General features: G+C 24.1%; 1 protein-coding gene across 1 annotated transcript in view; it reads right to left on the bottom strand.

Moving 5' to 3' along the window:
* The window catches only part of AChE-2 (acetylcholinesterase 2), a 130,295-nt gene that overhangs the window by 9,833 nt on the left and 103,098 nt on the right, over positions 1-17,364 (bottom strand). Inside the window, exon 4 of the mRNA XM_011500217.1 lies at positions 1,705-1,868. Within this exon, the coding sequence (XP_011498519.1) occupies positions 1,705-1,868 (164 nt within the window). The remainder of the gene's footprint in view (positions 1-1,704; positions 1,869-17,364) is intronic.

Here is a 17,364-nt window from a genome sequence, read left to right as displayed (position 1 = left end):
AAAAAAAAAAAAAAAAAAAAAAAAAAAAAAAAAAAATTATTAGTAATAAGAGCTACTCGGTGGTGCTTATATCAAGAATATAATTCTACAAATTTATGCGAAAAAGTATATATTAACAATTTATTAAGAATTCTACGGAAAGCTATTTTATAAGAGAAATTAATCCAACTGATGTAAAAAATGACGGATTATTTGATCGAATCGATCAACTTTATTAACAAGTGAATAAATTCAACTTAAATATAACTCGTCGGTATATATAGCACGAGGACTATAAAGTTCACTAACAAGGAGAGCAGAAACGTGATCGAAATTCTAAACAGGCATCAGTGCCTTAACTACCTTCCATTGTACATAAGTCGATAATTGAATAATGTTCAATATTGTTAATAATAATATTGCAATACTTAATTGATATTGTATATTATTTAAAAAATTTTTTGACAAAAATGATGCCGTTTGATATAAATTATTAATCAAATTTTTCTTAATAGACGAAGTAAATCGTTACCGCTATATATATATATATATATATATATATATATATTTTTTTTTTATAAGTTTAACATTATTTACTAATTTAGATGAAATTTGGTTTTTCCCAAATGAATTATGAAAAAAATTATGTAATCATATCAAGGGCATTAAAGTATTATTTAAGTACTAAGAAAGGCTTTCACATGGTTATATGTAAATAGTAAGAACACACTTTATCCTTCATTCTTGAATTTTTAATTTTATCGAAATAAAATCTATTATTGATATAAAATAATAATTAAATAGTATTATATTTTTCAAGAATTAACAATGAGCATGTAATTTATTGTGGAATTCCCTGTTTTCAAATACGATTGTGTATTAATTCTGAAATATATATATATAATTAAATCTATAGAAGATAATATGTTTGTTGTATTTTAATATTCAAGTAAGAGACGTAAAATAATAAATTCTCTATAGTATGATATCGCTATTAAGTAATTTTTTTATTTTTCATTTTCCTTTATTTGTTTCATTAATTTCCAACAAACGAATTACTTTATCAATGTAAAGATTATGAATAATCAATTTACTCAACTACAATTCTAGTAAAATATCGTTTAGATTTTTTAATAAAATCGTCTATGCGCATATATTGCTACATTTTAATACATATTCACGCGAATGAAATTTTGAATAAAACACATCTTTTTTTCTCTGTTTTTAGATAAATCTTTTTATCTAAAATTACTCGAGTACCTTCAATCAAGATCGTTGACTTTAATGTATTTTTCAAATATATAATTATAATCATCTATACCGCGGCAAATTATGTTATTTGCATTATATATTTCGTATATTCTTACTTCATTTAAGATTTGGTAGAATAACTTTTTTTTTTTTTTTTTAACAATGCTACATCAAATTAAACAACTTAATATGCTATAAGCTAAGAATAATAATGCATTGACACATCCACCCACCCACCCAGCAAAACTAATTTGAATATCGGAGAAACTTAAATTATAAAATATGAAGTAAAGTATAGTCATTTCTTAAGAGAAATTTCTCTTAAGAATATCCTATTTTTCAACTTTCAAGCTAACTAACACGACAAAAGTGTTAAATAATAAAAAAAAAAAAAAAAAAAAAAAAAAAAAAAAAAATATCAATACCATTTCACATGAAATTTAACTATAGTATTAAAAGATAAGAAGAGCATACCCATGTCGCGCAAAACTCGAGAAAGCCAATATCATTTTGACTGCAAGTTCTCGTTCTCTCTCTGTATACTTGAGAGTGGAATTTAAGGGATGTCCGAATACATACTCAATCTCGTCTCCGTGCATCACTCCCATCCAGTCGCCCCATAAATTAGTGCTAGACCTCTGTAAAATAAAATCAATAGGTGAGTAATGTTAACGGGACGCAAAGGGGGATATTGTTACAGTTATTGGAGCAAAATGTTTATTTCATTTTATATTTGTCCTGACAGATTTTCATTTGAGTCATAAACTCTCGTTGTTACGCTTTGCAATTTGTTTTATTTATTGCATGACAGATCATGTTGGAATGCTTGACTCGTTAAGTGGTTATATTTTTTGACATTTACTCGCTCTCTCCACTCCAATCACACCGATTGACCATCGGTCTATCATTTTCTCTCTCCCCTCGTCCCGTTCAACGATTATTTATCTCTATTCATTTCTCGTCGATCTCATTGCCTTTTCAAATGGCAGATGGCCTATCCAGTACATGAAATATAACTTCACATATACTCGTAATATTCAATTAGACAATACATACAAATTATTAATCGAGATGAAACATCAAAGATAATTATATTCTATTGCAAGCACTATATTATCATACGTACTATACATTCTACAAGATATTCTATTGATTGACAGTTTACTAAACTACATATTATTAATAAAAACATAATCTTATTTACAGCTTTTATTTAAGCTCTTTCATTTGCCTAAACAAGAATATCTATATATGATCATATATACTGATATTAATTTACGTAATTTCTTTTATGCATTGTCGAGGAGTATTTTTCTAGTCTCTTTTTTATTTATTTATTTATTATTATTTTTTTTTTTTTTTATAGATATTTACAAATTTAATTAGTTATGAATGTAATTTCTTTTTAAATATTTAAAGCCAATTATATGCTGCTCGGTTAAAAATATCTAGGATAACTACGTGAAATGGAAAGCATAAAAATCGATATAAATATTTTATTCGATTAATAAAGAAGTCAATAAGCCTAATATAAATTATCAATACTTAAAACTTTATCAAATAAACTCCTATCACATATTAAAAACAATTAAATTCAAGCAAAATAACATGAAGCTATTTTTTGTTTTATTTTTACTCTATAATAGATTCTTTGAAAAAATTCACATTTAAAAATCAATATATGATTATGATTATGATTAGATAATGATTAATAGATCCGGTCATAAAAATGCAATAAAACAAATGGTAAATAATAGTCGGCATTTAAAAATCGATATGCTAGTAGTTTATGCAAAATATCATTTAATGACAATTTAAATTAAAAATTCTTTAATCTTAATTTACTAGAACTAACGGAAACGAAAAATATTAGCTACTATATATTATTTATTATATATACTCACATCAATAAAAGTAACGATAAGACTTAATTTTAAGAATAGAGCGTAATCGTTAAGATTATCTATACAATTTATTTATACATTGGGTGCAATGAAATCGTGTTTATTATTATTTGCAAATATTAAATGTTGAGTTTCCTTATATTTGGTACAATATTATTTTTTATAATTACTTATTTCAGTTTTGTCTCCTATCACGCATGGTATATTATCAATATAAAAAATTTCACGATATCTTAAACAAACATAATATAAATGCATCTTGTATTTAGAAAGTAATTTCATTCGCTAAAACTGTGAAATTTTTTTTTTATTTTTATTTTTTTCAAATGATTTTACTTAGTTAGAAAAACGTTGTTACTATACGTTATACTGTACGTATAAGTTTTTTTTCATTTATCGAAAGAAATTTGTGTACATATTCATTAAGTACATATTCATTGGATTCCTACGATCGTTGAACAAAAGAATGTTGGTAATTGAATTATATTATGAATAAAAACATATTACAGTTTCTATTATCTTATTGAAAATAGTAATGTTCATTACCTATTTTTCTATCGTACGATTTTTTCTCCTAAGTATAGTATAAAAATATGAAAAATACTATAATAAATGTTTCAATAAAATATTTTATGTTAAAAAATATTATTTACATACATAGAATTTTTAGTCATTTTTTTAAAGACCTATTTTAATTTTTATTGAAATATTGTTATTCCAAAATGTATTTATTGATGTCGTGTAATTTTTTAAGTAAAAATTTTAGTTCCTATATTCCTATCACTTTTCAACTAATAAAGATTAACTTCTAATAAAATTGTTTTTTCAATACTATAAGAAACATATTACATAAAATACCTTATACATACACAAGTTTATTATGAACAAAAAATCAACTTAGATTTTATAGTATAATTATTGCGATATATGAAATGAAATTAATAATTTTATTTAAAAAAAAATTTTATACTTAAATTTGCATAAAATATCTTTATGACTATATTATTTCCACATTTTTTTTTTTATGATCTGCAGGGAGGAAAAATTATAGTTTAACGAATAAATTTTACAGATAGAATGAAGATGGAATAGAAATAAATTGGTAGAAAATAAATAGAGATAGAGATAGAGATAGAGAGATAGAGATACAGTGACAGAGAGAGAGAGAGAGAGAGAGAGAGAGAGAGAGAGAGAGAGAATTTTCATTTTGAAAGTTGTTGTAACATTAGAAATTATGACGAAATTCAACTAATGCAGTAGCTTATTTTTTCGAATATTTACTTAATATATTTAAATAAATAGATGATCGTCTTTGAATTTTCGATTGAATAATTGAAAAATTAATGTTACAGCGACAAACTCAATTGAACATTTGCAAAGAGCATAAAGTATAGATGATTGTCCCATTTCTGCTCATTTTATATAAATTCTCAGTCTTATTAAATATTTTCAGCAAATTAATATGTAAACATTTACCTTTTTGTAATATGTAATTCATTATAAATAAAATTCATTATGTTATCTATTTCAAAAATTATTTCAGTGATCCTGAAACTAACATTCGCATAACTTCAATATATTCAATATGAGTTAAAAACCATAAAGAATACTATAAATTTCATTAATTAATTAACAACTTTATTATAAAAGTAATAATAGATTATTTTATATCGACAGCCATATAATGCGCACATAAAATAGTTAGTTTTTTTATTTACGAATAACAAAATAACTAGTTTTTATTCAATAAAATTAAAATTAGAAGTATTAGATTAATTTATAAAAGCTTTTATTGGCATAATTTAGTGAAAAGTATTGAGAAATAAATATGTTTTAAAATGATTTCATCAAAATATTGTAAGATAAATTGATTATAGTTTGAAAGCTATCGATCCATTCTGTTATTTTAGATAATAAAGATTATTTATAATTAAATAACAAAATCGTGTCAATTGCATTACATAATCTGGCTATCTATGTACTATCAATGTCTAAATAACAATTCAGAAATATTTTTGTATGACTATTCGGTTTCGACGTTGTATATTATGGAAAAAGTCCTGCAAGTTTTACTGGATTGCATATATTAACTCTGAAAAAGGTAGAGAAAGTATGTATGTATATTTTTATTACGATATCAATTATTATTTCAATGTTTTTATTCCAATGTGTAATACAATATTTGTCAATGGAAAAATGATTTTTTGATAGTTGCGATATAAATTTTAATGATAATAAATGTATTAGTGCAAACAAAGAAATTATGGGATTTGATTAATGCATTTGTACATAATTAGTGAATTATTTCCATCTGTTATAATAATAATAATAATTTTATATGTTTTGCAAATGTCATTTGCCGTAAGCTTCTTGAATTGAATTTTTCGCAAATAAAAATATTTTTTAACATAATTAGATTATGATATTGTTTCAGGTCAATTAGAATTTGAATATATTCGTGACGTACTTATATCTGATATTATCATTCAAGGTTAATAATAATGTATGAATTTTGTCGTGTGAATATATAGTAATATTTCTTATCTCTCACATACCCTTGATAAGTTCAGAATATAAAACTAAATGTACGCATTATAAAATAAAGATGAGGTCATACGTATTTATTAATAAGGTAGCAGCGATATTACGCCCCTAGATTTTTCCAAATTATTAAAATAATTAAAAATCTAAAAATTGTAGAATTATTAAACAAAAAAAATATATATATTTAAATGGTATTTTATATATTTCCACTTATTTACATATTATCAACAGTTGAAATTAATTATTTTTCAAATTTAATGTTAAGTGAAATGTAAGAATTTTTTAAATGGAACCGAATCTAATTTACTAATTAATACTAATTTCATCTGCTCACTCATTTTAATGATTTTTTTTTTTTTTTTTTTTTTTTTTTTTGAAACATGACAAAGTCCGTTAGTGAAATATATACTTGATTTGTATTATAAATCGTTTAATACGAATTTATAAATTAACAATCATATAAAATAAAATGTACATTGATGTCGTGTAACAGTTTTTGTCATACTTCATGCCCAATAAAAAAGACCTCTTTTTCTTACATATTTAATACCACGGGAAAATTTTTTTTTCATGTAGTAAATTAATAGTTAATTACCTACATATATATATATATATATATATATATATATACTACAGTTACACATACACTTGATTTTTTATGAAAATAATATTAATGACTGATTAAAATCTAAGTAGATTATTAGTCAATAAATATAATGACATTCGTAGTTCAATTATTACCAGTTAAATAAATATTTTTATAAGATGTTGTTATTAAAATTATTTATATTTAGTCAATATTTATATAGTAGGTTATGTGTTGAGATTACAAAAATTACTGCCAAATAATACAAATAGTATTATAGAATATAAATGCTGTAAGCTAAATTTTAGAATTTCGTATAAGCTTAGTATATTTTATGAGAAATAAAAAAAAATTCAGAATAAAATTAATTTAAAATAGAAGCAAAACATATTGACAATAAATTTTCATTAAATAAATAAGAAATATAATGAATTCTGAATATAGCTAAATATGAATTTGAAACATTTCAATATTTTATTAATATAATTCGAAGCAACGTTAAATTTATTATTATTTATTACTCATTGTTATTATTATTAGTTATTACTGTTTTCATATTATTTTGTATTGCATGTAATGAAGTTTAATTGAATTCACGTAAATTATTTATATCTGAAAAAATGATTGTCGTTTTTAATCTAATTCTGAATTTAATTCAAGTAATTAGAGGGAAAATCTAACTGAATTCTGAATTTCAGTATTCAGATATTTTAATTCAGTAATTTTTAGTATTCTCAGTTATTTTATCGATTAAGAATGTGTTTTTATACATTAATAGATAACCTTGGTTTAACTGAGCAAGTGCAGCTAGAAAAGTATCGTAAGATTTATTCTACTTAATTGATCAAGGCTAAGATACTCTAAGACGCTTTAAAAACATCGAGACATTTTTTAAATTGTTTAAACAAATGATAATTCCATTAAAATTACGATCAAATATTAAACGAAATAATAAATTTTTATGGCTCAATTATTTTTGGAAAATACATTTTGATTAATAATTCTAATGTTTCAAAATAATTCTAAGAATTATAAAACAAAATGTAATGGGGTTTTTTTTTTGTTTTTCGTAAGAATTTGCATGCATTATGAACGTGCGGAAAATGGAATTAAATTTCTATAGATGAAAATTCAACTACAATGAGCGTACGTACAAGTTTATATTACAACAAGATAATATAGAATAAAAAATTCATATGTAAATGTACTCTAAAGAATACGATAGATTTTATTACATCAATATTATATATATATATATATATATATATATATATATATTGGTAATTGCATTTTGATAAGTGGAAGTTATTAAGTCTAAATTAAACACAAAACCAAAATACAAATTTATTGTTCAGCCGAGTGTTTTAAAAATGATTCAATAGTTTTAAATACTCCATTAAATTGCTTTTTTTTTTTGTTTTATTTTTCTTGTTGTTTTTTAATTTCGACTGTTACCTTGCATATTGCATGCAAAAATATTAAACTATTAAAGAACTGCCGAAAATATCAATTAGCTAAAAGGCTTTTCTACGAGGTTGACGTTAGTTACGCTGCAGCAGCATAGAAAGGAAGAAAAGGACAGAGGAAATCGGACGGGCTTGGAGCTTGTTGCCGCGTAAAGAGCCTATTCCAAGTACTTGCAATTGCCTCGTATTAATAATACTTACTCCTTATTTACAGTGCCATTGTAAAATCTATATATATCTAATCATTATGGATGGAAATATAGTTAAATTAGTGGCCATTTTATTATTTACTTGCTGTAAAATATATGAAAAGTAATCTTAGTGCAAAATTATAATTAAGCATATAATCCGTCTTATAAAAAATATATAAGAAGAAACGATATATCCTTTTACGCGCGCACACACACACACACACACACACACACACACACGCACACACGCACGCGCGCACATATATTTACATACATTTTTAATTTAAAACAAGAGTATTGTTAATTGTTTATGAATAAAGTATCTATATTTGTATATAGGAAAGATATTATTTAGTATAATGACAACAACAACAACAACAATATAGATTGAATCGATCAATTAAAATATTTCATTTCTTATCTCACATTACTCAAAATAATTTAACTTTTTTATTTTTTATTCCCATACTATATTTCTATTTTCTTCATTCTATCTAGCACAACTGCAATGATCTAAATGATGTAATTGTCCTAAAAAAAAAAAATTGGATAAACTCCATAATTTATGTAGCAAAGAACTTTATGTAGTTTACCCTATAGATTATCAGTTAATTTAAATTTATTTGTACAAAGTAGTTTATAATATAATTTAATAATTAATTTTTCATTTATGTTTTAATCAACTGCGTTCCTAGCAAATAATTGTTAACTTTATTTTTACCATAATAATATATTTGTAATGTTAATCATTATGGATTTATTATTGTGCTACATCCATTACAATAATATCTAATTCACTCATTATAACTATTATTTGTAATTATTAATAATATTATGTTAATTCATTTTATGTAATAAAATAATTTTTTTATTTGTATATAAATTTTTTAATACATTTTTTCAACTATAAAACTGTATAATATTGATTATAAAACTTATTTTTGTATGCCGTATAAGCGCTCGCATAGTTATCCTTTAGTTTAAAATTATTTATTTTAATGTAATTGCAAAGTTTATTCTCTGAAAATTAGATATCTCTCTCTCTCTCTATCTATCTCTCTCTCTCTCTCTCTCTCTCTCTCTCTCTCTCTTCTTATCTGTCTCTCTTTACGAAGTTACATTATATCTTATTCTCTTTACTCTATATAACTTACGTATAAGAATTTTCTAAGAGACGATAGTAAAATAATAATAAAATTACTCCGTGTAATAAAATAGTGGCAAATATATGCTTTAAAGAATAAGAATAATTCAATTTTTCTCCTTATTTTTTCAGAAAATCTCTCTACTATAAAGTTAGAATTTAATTTTAGTATGCAATAATACTATTGTAAGTTTGCTTATTGCCTGGACATCCTGTGTTCCATTTTACCCATACAAATATTTTTCATTAAAATCGATATCTTATTATAAATAATACATATCAAATCTCATTTAATCTCAAAATTATAAATATAACATTAAAAATAACCACGTGCTTTTGTAGGATTTTCCAATTTCCGATTTTCAGCGAAAAATTAAATAAATTTCAGTTTCTTAATTAATATAGAAATAGTTATTACTCTGTTTTATATGCTCTCTCTCTCTCTCTCTCTCTCCCTCTCTCTTTCTCTCTTTTGAAATATATTTTGAAAAATGGTAAAAATCGCTGAAAATAGGATTCTATCGACGGAGCATGTTTTATTTGATTAAAACATTAGATTCTGTTAAAAGTGATATTGCGTGAGTTTTTGTTCAAATTCGTATATGTACGAATCGTTACTTACATTATCAATTTTCTTTATCTATATATATAGAATTTATATTATTATGGGGATCAATTTTCACCAGTTGACACTCAATTATGAATAATATTTATAAATTCATTGGAAAGTATGTATATTTTTTTAACCGCTAACCTCAATTAAAAATATTTTTTATATATGCTAAAATTATATACAAATTATCCCAATGACTAATAAAGTAATTTAAATATAAAATTTGATTCCTATTTTAATATTTTTATTGTATTGGCTAGGTTCGATCATAAATAAAAATTTATTTAATAATGATAAATTTGTTACGTAATAACAATATATCTTATCAAACAGTATTTTGGTTTAAACACAAAAGAAAATTACCTAAATATAATGGATTTTATTCTATTTTGGTACTAGGTTAGGCTTATATTTATATAAAATAAATAGCATATAAAGATAATATTTTGAATTAATAACCGATTATTTTGATGTTGATGTATACTAATTCTAATGTACGTAAAATACCGGCAAGAGTTTATCGAGAATCTTTAATATGATTCAAATAATAAATATAGCCTCTATTTATTATTAAAGGGCTTAGATTTAACTTAGAGAAATTATTGCAAACAAATGCCGGAACAAATGAGAAAATATATCTGTATAAGCATATAGACTTGACAATATATATTTACAATTAGAGAAGCATTAAGTTAATCCGACCAGATAAATTTCCCATCACGACCACTTTACATTATAATTTTAGTAGGTTTACAGCTTAAAATCCAATGATATACATTACCAAAACAGTCATCGGCTACATATTTATTATATATATATATATATATATATATATATATATTCAAGTGTAATATTAGTTTGAAAATGTAAAATCAATTTATAATACAAATAACAGATTAAATAAAAACTTCATACTTTACTATTATTATTATATTTATACGCGACTGTACATTTGATAGTATACAAAGAATTTTTTAACATATTTATTGTATTATTTGACTCCTAAGACAATTAATTAACACTGATTTATATTATATATATATATATATATAAATTATTATTTCATTGAATATGAATATAAGAATGAATATGAATACCAGATTATAAGATATAAAAATGCTAGAAAATAAATAATATAACTAACGCTCGGATATAATATATTTGATTTGTTTTCATTAGAGTTTAACAGTCATTCTTTTACGTTATTTAAATATATTATTTGAAGAAAATATCAGATTATAGTAATATGTATATATTCCATTGTTATTCATATTATTCAAGTTTGTTATTGTACTTAGTACAATACAATATGTAATGTAATAATAAGTTATAATTAAGCCATAGTGTGGTAATTTATTAGTTCAGTTTTCTTTTCTTCTTAATAAGTAGTTATTATTTCACTTTTTTACACTAGTATTTATGATAAGTTTAATCTTATCCAGCACATATTTATACTAAATTATTTTTTTCTACAAAATTTAAATAGATTAATCTATTAATTATGATTGTTATGCATAATCTATAATTCCGTGGAGTATAAAGTTGCTCGTTCGGCAAATAATGCAGTATATTATTATCAAAATATTTTTAACTTATGGAATATAACTTTCTTGAGTTTATGTAGGGTTAATCATTTGTATTATTATGATTTGATATATTAGCAAAGTAGGTAGCTGGTTGGAAAGAAACCTTGTTTACTATTGTGATATTGATGCGGTGGATAGATGCGAAGTAAAAGCGAATGACATTGTTATTATGAAGATAAAACGGGGAACTCGAATAATTCTTTATTATAAAAATTAATTTTTACAGAAGCAAGATAATGTTTGAAATATTATTTATGGGCTAACAGCGTCTCTTTTAAATGAGGGTAAATACTCTTTTAAACTTTGCTTATATTAAGTTTCAAGTTTCTTTAATATGATGGGAGTGACTATATATTTCATTCGGCTGGAGCAATAATATTATATATGCATGTCATGCATTTCATCATTACGTGCCTGGGCATGATGTGAGCTATGAAGACTAAAACTCATCTGTAAGTCAAGCCAAGAAGAATTCTAATAATGGAAATAATAATGCAAATGAGATAAGGCGAAATTAAGAAAACAAATATTCAAATAATGATTGCGTAAAATAGATGATTTTAACAAATTTATTTACAATATATGCGACGAGAATAAGCATATTTTTCGAAAAATTGTAATAGTAAATTGTATTCCACAGGATTTTTAAAAAATATGTGACAATACTTTCGATCAATATATTCCATACGGATCTTGAATATTGCCATTTACTTAAATATTGGTGCATTAGTAATTATATTTTTACTGTTCTATCTTAGAAATTCTATCGTATATATTTGTGTCTTACTATTGCTCTATAATATATCTTTTTTTCTTGTAAATAAGAAACTGTTTGGATGAAATAAATTTGCTGCATCAATTTTGCATGAAAATGCGTGAAAAAAAATATATATATATATATATACAATTATAATATATCACCATGAGAAGTCTGTAATGAGCTTAATAAGTATACAAGTAATATATAGATATATATTCTTTATATCTATTGAGCTTTATAAATCAGTCGAATAATATATGTGATCGAAGGATGAATTATTAAAAATAATTTACCAGTTCGAAAATGTCTTTAGAAAAAAAATTTTCCTCATGCGGATACAGCCTCGTTGAAATAATTCACGATAATTAATTCTTAAAGATAAGAAGAGAATGAGCAAGTACTTTATGGGTGCAAAAATTTTGATTGCTTGATATAGACTATTAAAGAAGAAAATCGTGTATCACGTAAGGCTTTTGCATCCGCGTTTCTCGCACCTTCTTTTTCATTTCTCATTCTTCATATTTTTATCTTGTAATAATGATTTTCTATTTTCTATTTTCTATTTTTTTTTTTTTTTTTTTTTTTTTTTTTTTTTTTTCTCATCAATTTCTTCTTATTATTCCGTTGGCACACATTTTATCTGCACCACTGTCACACAACTTTTTAAATCGCTAGATACTGTTGTTGACGTTCTATGGGATTTTATTGGACCAGCCGTTCGATAAGTTCGATAAAAAAATTCTTTTGTATCGAGCATACACGATATAAGAAGTAAGTAAGGCGGATGAAAAAAAAAAAATAAATAAAACAAATCAAGTAAATCATGATTAAATGGACGTTAGAATATATGATAAATTACTTAACTCTATATTATAAAATTTATTGTAAAAAAATTTTTTACGTACCAATGATTCTCCGTTTATATATTAACTGCCTGCTACTTTCATCTACGTGCGCGCGCAATTATCGATGATCTAAACATTTGAGCGTATAGATATTAAATATCAATGTATTTGAGGTCTTCGTGAATTCAGGAATTATTAAATTTTTAATAATTTGTCCAGAGATTTGTAATGAACAATCATCTTTTGTTCGTTTATAAACGTAATAATTAACAATAAATACTAAAGTGACTTGAGTATTAATTTAAAAATGCCAAGCTAATGCTAATTAATTTAATAATTCGTTTTCCCAATAAAATCATTGGAACATTAATCGAATAAAAATAATCGAACTAAATAAGAATTAATTTAATATTGAATATGCAAGTGGTAATGCTTGCCATCGAAATATATCTCCGTGAGCGTTATACGCGCAGTAAATATAATGCTAATGACACTTTCAATAAAAATAATAACAAAAGAACAATTCTCTGATAAACGAATTCGTCGTTGCCCCCAGGGGCAATGTCTGCCCCGAGTGTAATTTATTGCCTCAGTCGAGGGGGCATTTCCGCTTGGATGGGGGCGTGCGGGTGGCTTTACAACAGGGCCTGAAGGATTAAGTAATTCTCGGCGAACAGGAAGGCGAAACAGGAGGGAGGAGGTCGCAGGTCTTAGGAATTTTGTCATCTTTATTTATTTCTTGAATTTTTGCGCGCGCGAAACGCTTAACGTTGAAGACGACCGTTGAGATTAATTTTAAAACACGGTCAGTTAATAAAGGCATATGTTGATAGTTGAGATTATTTACGACTTATCCATAATTCATTTCTGATCTTCTGCGATAGTCGAAAAATTAAATTCAAAATGATTCAAAAGGAATAATATTATTCATCATATTTAAGAAAACGTTATATAGCACAAGTAACTAAGCTCTTTATAATATTCAGAATGATAGTACGAAGTAAATTAAATGTAACCTCATAATATTTATATAGGATAGAAGTTATTTACAAGTATATACAATAATTATTTAAAAGTACGATATGTTAATGCATAATTATCAATGAATAAAATTATTCAATAAGTTTGGTGGGTAAATTATTGAGATAAAAGTGATTGAAATGACGCATACTTGCATTTTGATCAATCAAACCTGCGCTTAATATATCTTTTTACTATATTTATTACTGATAAGTTGATAAAACACCAAACTCCATAATTCTATAAATAAACGAGCGGTTAAGCATAGAAGATATTGGCATATACAGGTTTGCGATATGCGTCAGAAGGACCTCTGGCCCTTACGGTATTGACACTTTTATCCACATAATCCAATTTACCGAGACTTACGTTTCTCGATATCAAAATACATTACACCTCGTCAATATAACGGAAATTGTTAATTTCATCGTTCAAAAGAGTATCGGTCAACGTTGCCTAGACACATTACTTACATAAAATTTTTATTGCGTTATATCCTTATATTTCATTAATATATACGCATATACATAGATTGTACAGATAATTAAGTATTTTTATGGATGAGTAAGTATTGAGTATGAGTAACCATTGCTAGAACGTACGTACGTACACGCACCCAAAATTGAAAAATAATTTATGCAATATTATGCAAGTTATGATCAAATAAGTTAGGCAAACATTGTTTAACTATATAATTATTTGAACAAATGAGGATGAATATGTTATGCATAATCATAAAAAATACAGATAATAAGATAACTTTTACTTTATTGTTATGAGCTGGAAATTAGCGTTACGTTTCATTAATAATGTTACTTGAGAAAATTAAGATGAATTGTTTTTCAATCGATAAATTTATTCTTTATATTTAGTTATACCAGAATGCTACATGATCTATAATTGAAAAAAATCACGTATAAAATATATTTTCACAATAATATATTCATTGTATCCTCTATAATTAATGTAAATCTATAATTATGAATTATTACTATAAATGATTCTTTCGTCGGAAAATATTTATAACATCATAATTACAAAATTTAAATTACACTACAATTGTTTCATCAGAAATGTCGTCATTAATATCTCCCACTATCTGTGAATCTACAAATTAGAGTACTTATAGTACAAATACTAATTAGAAAGGTCTCGACCAATCAAGTACAAAGTTATTGAAGTTCCAATTTCTAAATTAAACTTCCATCTTAAATTCATCACAATTTATTTTTAATTTGCCGAATTTGCCTATAAAAAACTAATGTATGCATTAAAATAATTAATGAACAATCTTTATTTAGTACACATTGAATTTGACATTTTGAAATTTTATATTATAAATGTATAAAATTGAAAGATTATTTTTAGTTTCATGAAAATTCATTTACAATGCCTTTGTATGAAGTATATAGCCAAATACTTTCTAATTTCAGTACTTAATCATATATTGAAATGTTAAATTATAGATTTTATAATAAAGCCAGAATTTTAACTCAAAATATTCTCCATTCAAACTCAATTTAAATTTCATTCTTAAAAAGATTGTACCTACTCAGATCTTATTCACAGTGATAAAACGGTTCGCATAATTCTAGATTTTTATTAAAAAATCATATTCAAATAGCTCGGTTTATCAGTGCAAACATATTATTAAATATTATTTATGAAAGGAATTTACTGAATTTGTTTAAATTCAGCTGCACTTTTCATTGAACTCATTTATTTATGAAATATTAATCAGCTTAGTTATGCGAATATCCATAGTTCCGCAGGATTTAGATTGAACTGTACTTAACATTGCCAAACCTTATAGTCCTTAGAGAACTATCAGTTGTTCAAATTGCACTTATACCTTTCATATTCCTATAACTCCAAATGTTTTGGTTTTATGATTGACAATTGAATCTGTAATAATGAATTGAAAATTGTATTCGCAATTTCTGCCATTGACAAATACACAGAGAAATTACTCATACACACACACACACACACACACACACACACACACACAGACAGACAAACACACACACACACAGACACACACACACTCATATATGAAATAGCTTTTCATATATTTAATGCGTTTAATTACGTGCATTTAATGAGTCAGCATCACTTTTATTAAACATACTCTATAATAATAGAAAAATAATGTAAAAAATGTTTTAGAAACAAGCAAAATATGTAAAAAGATAAACTAGACACGACTATATGGTCTTATATTGTTGGATTACGTAATTTAATAACCACAAAAGGTAAATATATTTCTGAATATTACATTTCGATCATTAAATTAAAAATGCAAAATTTATATACATTTATGGTGTCTATTAATTTTTAGATTTCGTAATTAAAAATAATCCGAGACTATGTTCAAAAGTCAAATTGTGTGTTGTACTTCTAATTAATATATATATATATATATTTGAGAAAAAATTTTAATTTCAGAAAATTTTTACTTTCATAATAATTCATAAATTTTCAATTCAGCAACCTATACATTTTATTTAAAATATTTTTTTACATAATTAATATTCGTAATAAAATATTCATTTAACGACAGCAGAAAATGGAACTATTTATTAAACCATTTTGTATTGATTTATGTAACTTTATTTATACAGGGAAGAACGAATATGTACACAAGTTCATCCATGCTATTTATTTTTCTTCAATTTACAAAAATTATTTAACTGTTATCAAAAAAAAGTAATATATTATCATTAATATTTATGATATGTATATATATATATATATATATATATATCAATATATTATAATAATAATATTATTTTATAAAAAATAATTTAATAATATTACTAAATGAAAATAATAAAAAGGACTAATGAAAATGGTGCAAATTTTACTTAATCAACATTAAACACTTTTTATTTATCAGAATATAGTCTATGTATATTGGCTTTATGATATTCTAAATTTTATTTTGGCTTTCTTACAAAGTTTGAGCTTTACAATATCTGTTCTTTTTAGAATAAAAATGTAAAATTGGATTACATTTTCTACAAGTTTGAAAGTAGAAAGCGATAAAACTTTTCGATAGAAATTTTAGTCCGTTTATTAATAAAGTAGAAAAAATTTAATTAAAAATTTACTGCTAATATTCGGGATTTTATGGTTTTTTTTTTATTCCTTAATTTTTTTATACTTTCAGTATTTACTTCATATAATACAAATAACAAGATAAAGATTGATCAACTTAGCTATAAATAAATTATGCGACACAATTAAAATTGTTAATAATAGGTTTTATTTGATGAAGAATAATGGATGGGATTGTTAATGGGAGCGCATTTTTTTTATTTCTTCGCGAATGATATAATTTTTGTGAATACCTGCGTAGTTACAAGTGCCTATCGACTGATGCTTAGTTGGATACTAATTTTTAAATATTCAATGTTTTTTATATTCTCGTATTCTTATTTCATATTTTTATTTACATATTGATTGTTTAAAA

The sequence above is a fragment of the Ceratosolen solmsi genome, unplaced genomic scaffold, assembly GCF_000503995.2.
Source record: "Ceratosolen solmsi marchali unplaced genomic scaffold, CerSol_1.0 scaffold41, whole genome shotgun sequence".
In the NCBI taxonomy this organism is placed as follows: Eukaryota; Metazoa; Arthropoda; class Insecta; order Hymenoptera; family Agaonidae; genus Ceratosolen; species Ceratosolen solmsi.
This window is presented reverse-complemented; position numbering and strand designations above follow the sequence as displayed.